This window comes from Felis catus, chromosome E2 (genome assembly GCF_018350175.1).
Source record: "Felis catus isolate Fca126 chromosome E2, F.catus_Fca126_mat1.0, whole genome shotgun sequence".
Taxonomy (NCBI): Eukaryota; Metazoa; Chordata; class Mammalia; order Carnivora; family Felidae; genus Felis; species Felis catus.
In genome coordinates, this window is record NC_058382.1 from 17543253 (window position 1) to 17551946 (window position 8694).

The following is an 8694-nucleotide window of genomic DNA, read 5'->3' on the forward strand; positions in this document are numbered from 1 at the left end:
TGCCTGTCAGATTCTCACCTTAGGCATTTGCTGTTCCCTCTGCCTAGAATTCTCTCAGATACACACATGGCTCTCTCCCTCACCTCTTTTAAGACTTGGCTCAAGTTTCATCTTCTCAGGGAGGCCCTCCTACTTAAGACTCTACTCTCAGACATCCTGATGCCACTTTTCTGCTCCATGTTTTCCTCCTTAGCATGTATCACCTGCTAAAATACTACATAATTAACTTATATGTATTACTGGTATCTCTCTGCTAGAATATAAGTACCATGAGAACAAGGATTTTTGTCTGTCTTGGTCACTGATATGTCCTCAGTGCCTTAAACAAGGTCTGGTACATAATAATAAAACATTCCAGGGTGCCAGGGTGACTCAGTCCATTAAGTGTCTAATTCTTGATTTTGGCTCAGGTTGTGATCTCATGTTTCATGATGAGCCCTGTGTTGGGCTCTGCGCTGACAACACAGAGACTGCTTAGGATTCTCTCTCTCTGTCCCTCCCCTGCATGTGATCTCTCTCTCTCTCTCTCTCTCTCTCTCTCTCTCAAAATAAATAAACATTAAAAAAATTCCTTAGTTGATGAAGAAACTCAGGAGTGTCAGGTACTTGGGAGATGGGGGCTTATTTGATGACAGTGTAAATCTGAGGTCCTGAGAATTTGAAGGTACTGGATACCTGGGTTGGGGTGCTGGATTCTGGAGAGCCATAAGAGCACTTGGGGAACTCCCGACTCCTGAGTGACAGGGTGGGCTCCCAAGTGGCATGTGGAGGGGAGTATGGAGCATCATGGCTCATGCATCAGGTCCTAGCATCATATACTTCTGAGCTTTCCATACCTATTTTTTTAACGTTTTTAAAAAAGATGTATGTATTTATTTATTTATTTATTTATTTATTTATTTATTTATGAAAGAGAGAGAGAGAGAAAGCATGAGTGGAGGAGGGACAGAGAGAGAGAGGGAGAGAGCCTCCCAAACAGCAGGCTCCACACTATCAGTACAGAGCCTGATGTGGGGCTCGAGCCCACAAACTGTGAGATCATGACCTGAGCCAAAGTCAGACACTCGACAAACCAACCGACCGAGCCATCTAGGCGCCCCACATTAGCCTATTTGATCCATACCACAGTCTGATGACTTAGGTCTTTGTATCATCCTGATTTCACAGATGAAGAAACTAAGGCTCAGAGAGGTTAAATAACTTGCCTAAGGTCATACAGATAACAGGTGGTCAACCTGGGATTTGAACTCAGGCCATCAGGTTTCTAGATCACATTCTTTCTAACATGGTACTGAGGAGTGACTCAGTATGTCCATAACCTCATAGGTTTGCTCTCTCTAGCAATCCTGATTAAATGTAGTCTAGTCTCCACAACCTTCCAATCAGAGCAATGCGGTCAAACCTTTCCCGAGGAGAAACTGTGGACATGCCAGTGTCCATACCTGCATGTGGTCCTAGGCTATGTCCAAAGCCCAGGGGACTTAGAGGTTCCAGTTGTGTCAGGAGACAATAAACATAGCAAACCCACCTCATATGACACTTACCATGAGGTAGACTCTGTTCCAAGTGCCTTTCATATGTTAACTTATTCCTGCTTCATAGGAACCTGTTAAGGTAGGGCTAGAGATCCATTAGCCCTTATCCACAATCCCCAAATGCAAAAGCGGCCTGAAGACTGAAAGATGTTTCGTGTGTTTGATGTTAAAATGTAATTGGCACCAAAAGCTCACCTGAACTCATGACATGGCCGCTTATGGTCTTAATTTATCCCAGTTAGTGTGAATATTCGGATATTTCACTGCAGAGATACTAATGTTTGTAATTATGTGACATCCATTGGGATTATCATATAACATATGGCATTTGCACGGTATGACCATTTGAAATTTCAAAATCTGAAATGCACCTGGCCCCAAGCCTTTTGGATAAGGGACTGTGGACCTATATAATTGCCTCCACTGTAGAGTTGACAAAAATGAGGGACAGACAAGGATACAGTTTCCCAGGATCCCACACATAATTATTCTTACCCGGACAAAGCCGAACTCATGTTTGACAGCAGTGATGGTGATGCCAAAAGCGCGCATTGTGACAAAGCGCATGGGCTGCCTCCCTCCAGAGCAGGCGATCCACAGCTGGAAGGCAGGGAGGCCACTGGGTAGGGCCTGAGGGCAGTGGCTCAGGATGTAGGTACATCCCCCAGGCACAGGGAAAGAGTAGCCATCAAAAGTGTAGATGTATGGTAGCCCGGAAGCCCAGCAGGTACCCCCTGGGACGCCCCCCTGCCTCTTACTAGAGACACCCACTGTCTCTGATTTGGTCTGAGACACCATTTTGGACCCAGACACAGTTTCAAGTTCCTGTTTTGCCATAGTCACAGCCTCTAAGCCTGGTTCAGTCCCTGCCACCACCTTGAGCCCCAACTTGGCCACTGAGACAGTTTCTGACCTAGACCCAGACACTATCTTGGGTTTGGACTCTGGTTCAGCTATGGGCATTGGCAGGGGTAAAAGTACAGGTGCCGATAAAGCCACAGTCAGGGTTTCGGGAATTGGTTCTTTTACAGACAGAAGTCCAGGTTCTGGTTCAACCAAAGCTATAGATTCAGGCTGAGGTTCATTCAAAACCCCTTGTGCAAACCCTGGATAAGCCATGGTCACTGCTACAAGTCCTGGTTCTGCTTCAGGTGTGCTTTCTGATCCTGGTTTGGCCACTGCCATGGTTTTAGAGCTGGAGATGGACGCTGTTTCGAGGTCCTTCAGAGATATTGTCTTGGAACTGAACACGATGTCAGACCCAAATGTGGTCTTCGTGCTGGCCACACACTCAGGTTTGTGCTTTACAAGATGACATGTGGTCCCATCGGAGCATGCGTGGTCCTTACAGGATCCTGGGAACCGGAGTGGCATCATCAGGGAAGACTCTATGAGGGGATAGGATTCTGTGGGAAGGTTCAGATCTTCTTCACTCAGAATATCTGGGGATGAGATGATATGAAATGATGCGACAGAACTGGATCCTGGCATTTGGCCTCATCCCTTTCCTGCCTCTATGCTCTAGGCCTCCAGGGTTCCTGGAATTGGAGACTCAACATTCATAAGCTATCAGGGTTCCAAATCTAAAATGAAGTGGGCCTATATCAGCAGAAAGAGAAGGATGGGGCGGAAGGACAATACAGAAATGGCCAACACAACGTGGGTACAGAACAGAGCTGTGATGAGCTGGAGAGCACACACTCCCTCTAAAGACACCACATTAATTATTTAAAAGTCTATGTGCCAGTAAATCTAAACATATCTGTGGGTCGATTTTGGCCAGTGAGGGCTTCCAGCCTGCCGCGTCTAGCAGCCTTAAGAATTGTGTGTGGGGGCGCCTGGGTGGCTTGGTCGGTTAAGCGTCTGACTTCGGCTCAGGTCATGATCTCACGGTCCGTGAGTTCGAGCCCCGCGTCAGGCTCTGTGCTGACAGCTCAGAGCCTGGAGCCTGTTTCGGATTCTGTGTCTCCCTCTCTCTCTGCACCTCCCCTGTTCATGCTCTGTCTCTGTCTCAAAAATAAATAAACGTTAAAAAAAATTAAAAAAAAAAAAAAAAGAATTGTGTGTGTGTACAGCGAAGGAAACAATCAGCAAAACTAAAAGGCAACCTACAGAATGGGAGAAGATATTTGCAAATGACATATCAGATAAAGGGTTAGTATCCAGAATCTATAAAGAACTTATCAAACTGAACACCCAAAACACAAATAACCCAGTGAAGAAATGGGCAAAAGACATGAATAGACACTTCTCCAAGGAAGACATCCAGATGGCCAACCGACACATGAAAAAATGCTCAACATCACTCGTTATCAGGAAAATACAAATCAAAATCACAATGAGCTATCACCTCACACCTGTCAGAATGGCTCACATTAACAACTCAGGCAACAACAGATGTTGGGGAGGATGCGGAGAAAAGAGGATCTCTTTTGCACAGCCGGTGGGAATACAAACTGGTGCAGCCACTCTGGAAAACAGTATAGAAGTTTCTCAAAAAATTAAAAATAGAGGGGTGCCTGGGTGTCTCAGTTGGTTAAGCATCTGACTTCAGCTCAGGTCATGATCTCACGGTTCATGGGTTCGAGCTCCACATCAGGCTCTGTGCTGACAGCTCAGAGCCTGAAGCCTGCTTTGGTTTCTGTGTCCCCCCCCTCTCTGCCCCTCCCTTGCTTATGCTCTGTCTCTCTCTCAAATATAAACATTAAAAAAATAAGTCATTAAAAAATTAAAAATAGAACTAACCCTGCAACCCAGCAATTGCACTACTAGGTATTTATCCAGGGATATAGGTGTGCTGTTTCAAAGAGGCACATGCATCCCAATGTTTATAGCAGCACTACCAACAATAGCCAAAGTATGGAAAGAGCCCAAATGTCCATCGATGGATGAATGGATAAAGAAGATGTGGTGTATATATACACAATGGAGTATTGCTTGGGAATCAAAAAGAATGAAATCTTGCCATTTGCAACCATGTGGATGGAACTAGAGAGTATTATGCTAAGCGAAGTTAGTCAGTCAGAGAAAGACAAATATCATGACTTCACTCATATGAAGACTTCAAGATACAAAACAGATGAACGTAAGGGAAGGGAAGCAAAAATAATACAAAAACAGGGAGGGGAACAAAACATAAGAAACTCTTAAATACAGAGAACAAACAGAGGGTTACTGGAGGGATTGTGGGAGGGGGGAATGGGCTAAATGGGTAAGGGGCATTAAGGAATTTACTCCTGAAATCATTGTTGCAGTATATGCTAACTAACTTGGATGTAAATTTAAAAAATAAATTAAATAAAAAATTTAAAAACCTATTCATTTAAACAACAACAACAAAAGAATTGTGTGTGTGTGTGTGTGTGTGTGTGCGCGCGCGCACGCATGTGTGCTCTGTGAAGATATAGTCACTCCATCACCCTATTTCCCAGGAAGGGAGTTATTTTTTCATAGCTATTGATGCATGAAGCTAGATACATACAAAGTGAACTTTTAAGAAATAACTTTGTTCTGAGGGGTTTGCATATTTCCCATTCAAACGGAATACAGAGTTTTGGAATGGATTAGAATATGGACTAAAGTAACAGCTCCCTAGGGTAGGAATATTTCTACGTTGTACACTGTTGCATCTCCAGCGCCTAGAACAGGTCTAGCCTAAAGTAAATCTAAAAAAAAATGTGGAAAATTAATAATAGCAAACATTTATGCATGCCAGGCACTCTTCTATTGACTCATTAAAAAATAATTTTTTTTTAACACTTACTCATTTTTGACAGGGACAGAGCATGAGCGGGGAGGGGCAGAGAGAGAGGGAGACACAGAATCCGAAACAGGCCCCAGGCTCTGAGCTGTCAGCACAGAGCCCATCGTGGGGCTGGAACTGCGAGATCATGACCCGAGCCGTGAGGTCATGACCTGAGCCAAAGTAGATCGCTCAACTGACTGAGCCACCCAGGCACCCCAATTAGAGTTAATTTTTTAATGCCACAACAACCTTATGAAGGTGTTGGTATTATTATCCACAGTTAATAGAGGAGAAAGTTGAGGTTCAGAGAGGTGACCTGACTTGCCCAAGATCACACAGCTTGTAGTAGGATTTGAATCCAGACCTTTTGGCTCCAAAATCCAACTCTAAGCCAATTTTAATAAGTGATTTAAGTCCACATTTTCATTTCTAAGAAACTCCAGTCTCTCTCTGACTATCCTCTCTCTTTTCTCTCACCTCCCTGGTCCCCCACTGTTTTTCCAGACTGGGAGAGATTAAGGGGGGAGCTCCCTAATTCCAGGCAGCAAAAATTCATCAGACTGTATACTTAAAATTGTACAATTAATTGTGTATCTTAGACCTACTTAAAATAAAAAAGCATTGAACTCAAGGAACTAATGGGTGGCAGAGGAAAAGAATAAGTATATGGAAAGTGATATGACTTGTGAAAGAAATCAGGGAACGGCTAGAGTTTGTAAGGGATGAGAAATTACGATTTTAAATTGAGCAATTTGAGCTCAATAAGAAGGTGGCATTTGAGCAAAGACCTGAAGGAGGTGAGGGAACTATCATAAAGACATCATGGGGACAGTCAGTGTAGAGGCCCTGGAGGAGGGAGAAGAAAGTAAGGTGGCTAGTATGGCTGGAATGGAGTGAGGGAAGGGCAAGAGTGAGAAGAGATGAGATCAGAAAGGTAATGAAAGCAGATTGTATGGGACCACATAAAACACTGTAAGGACTTTGCTTTTGCTGGGTATAATAATAATTGCGTGGAAAGATTCTGAGTAGAGGAGGGAGTGATTTGCATTTAAAACCTGCCTCTCTGGCTGCTATGTCAGCAGTTGAAGGTAGTGTTATGATTTTCTCCGCCCCTGATATCCTGGAATCCCACCTTCTGCTCACCTTCCGATTGTCTTGGGCGCGAGCGCTGCTCACTCACGCTTGGCTGCCGCGAGGCTTGGGTCCCGAAGCCAGCGCCCGGGGCGGTGCCGAAGCTAAGCACGCCCACGGGCGTCCCGCGAGTCTCCAGGAAGTGCACTACTCCCTGCCCAGGCCCATATGCCACCTCAGTCCAGGCGAAACCCTGAGTGGAGGCCTGGCTTTGACCAGAATGCTGCCCGTGAGGCGGCTCGGGGCCGCTGGGGATGAGGCGCCAGTGCAGGTTGGGCAGCGGCTGCCGATCTAGGAGCACCAGGGTGGGCTCACGCGCCACGAGCACCGCCACGTTGGAAAAGCCCGGCTGCGCGGTGAGCGCGAAGCTGCGGCTGAACGCGTCCACCGGGGGCAAGAGAGCGAAAAAGGGATTGTATGCGACGCCCCCGCGGGCGGCAGCCGCAGCCAGGAAAAGCACCTGCAGGCGGGCGGAGGAGCGCAGCACCAGGGGGCGCACTGGGTCCACCGCGAAGTGCAGCACAGCCCCAAGGCCCAGGGCCCGCGCCCCTTTGGCACCGCCCCCCCAGAAGTTCAGGCTGCCCAAACTGTCAGCAGCCACGTACACATGATCTCTGGGTCCCGGAGCCGCGGGCGCGAACGGGGGCACGGCGTAGACGCGGCCCCAGTAATCCTGGGGCAGCAGTTGTTCGGACACGTGGCCACAGGCCTTATCTCTCGCTTGCAGGCAACTGTGGCCAGCCAGCAGCGCGACGGGATGAGTGGCCACGACGCGGGTGCCTGACAGGTCACCTGCGCTCTGCACCTGCAGCGCCTGGAAGGGCTCAAGATGTACGAGGAGGGGCCGGCTGGCAGCATGCTCGACGCCATCCAGCAGGATGGGCACGGGAGGCGTGAGGCGCAGGCGCGTGGGCCTAGCGCCGGCTACCACCGCAAACTCCTTGTGCCGGTCGTGGGGCTGCAGCGACGGCGTCACCACCACGTAGCGAGTACCCAGCAGGCGGCGCGGAAGCGCTAGTGCCGTGTCTAGGGAAGCGCGTCCACGTGCGTTCACCACCGTCACTCCCACCGGCCGCGACGCTGCTAAGCGCACCGCTCCGCCCGCTTCCCGCCGCGAGCCCTGCAGTTCCACGGCGCCGGGCAGCCGCACCAATGCAGTGATGCCTGGCAGCAGGCTCAGCGCGCGCCGAAAGGGCGGTCCCCCCACCGGATACGCCCTCACTTGCACAGCCGTTGGGGGCCCCTTCGGGGGTGGCGACACGTACAGCCGGAAGTTGGGCTTGTCGGCGCCCCCATTCTCCAAGAAAGCCGTGATGAAGTAACGGCCCTGGAAATCCACAACTTCAGCCGTTGGGCCTGAGAGTAAAGGAGGGAGTCAGCACAATCTGTTGGATTTGGCCGCCAAATACATCAGGTTCTAATCCTGACTGCCACTCACTAGCCATGTCAACTTGGGCAAGGTACCTGACCTCTTTGGGCCTTAGTTTCTTCATTTGTAAAAGGAGGTCTTGGCAGAGCTATGAAAATATTAGATGAGATAATACATGTAAAGGCCATGGAACAATATGCGGTAAATATTAACTTAAAGTAATGTTGCTTCCTTTGAACCATCTGTTGCAGAAAGGCCTGCTCAGCCCCCTTCCCACAACTGGTTCGGCCAATTCCCTGCCACAGAGTCTACCGAAATAGTCCCTGGTTTCAGCTGGCCAGGGCCCACGAAGCTCCACCATGGTCAATCTTCTGTTAACAGAACCATGTCAGGCAGCCCCAAACCCCAGCCAGCACAGCCAGTCCCCTGCTGCAGATCCAGACCAGCTCACCAGTTTTCTGCATCCCTCATGGATCACTTACCCCACAGGAAACCCAGGGCACCAAGGCACAGAAGGGCAGGTGTGAGGGCATCCATGGCCGGGGAGGGGGATGGACAGATATGAGTCAGTCGGTTCAGTCTCTCCTGCCAGTCTGCCTCCAAACCCTTGCACGGCAGCAGCAGAAGGGGGTACAAGGGGAATCCCAGAGAAGGGCTCAGGCTTCAGAGCCCAGGAAAAAAAGGCAAGGCTGGAGGTCTCACCTGCAGGAGCTGGACTGAGGCCACAGTGTGGGGACATTTATAGTCCCAGATGCCTGGGCCTGGCCCTCAGCATCCTCCCTGGGTCAACACCCGGATGTCCCCATCAGTACTGGCTCCGTTCTGACTTGGTGCCATCCATTGTAATGAGGTCTAATTATGTGGGTGGGAGCGGGGAGAAGGGACAGATGGAGGAATAGAGGGGGAGGGACAGA

General features: G+C 48.9%; 1 protein-coding gene across 1 annotated transcript in view; it reads right to left on the reverse strand.

The window, feature by feature from the left end:
• LOC109494656 (IgGFc-binding protein-like) overlaps nt 1-8317 on the reverse strand; it is a 15781-nt gene extending 7464 nt beyond the window's left edge. The window contains exons 1-3 of the mRNA XM_045047012.1: nt 8263-8317; nt 6424-7767; nt 2031-2977 (exon numbers count right to left, since the gene is read on the reverse strand). Of these exons, the coding sequence (XP_044902947.1) occupies nt 2031-2977; nt 6424-7767; nt 8263-8317 (2346 nt within the window). The remainder of the gene's footprint in view (nt 1-2030; nt 2978-6423; nt 7768-8262) is intronic.
• Between the last annotated feature and the right edge of the window lie 377 nt (nt 8318-8694).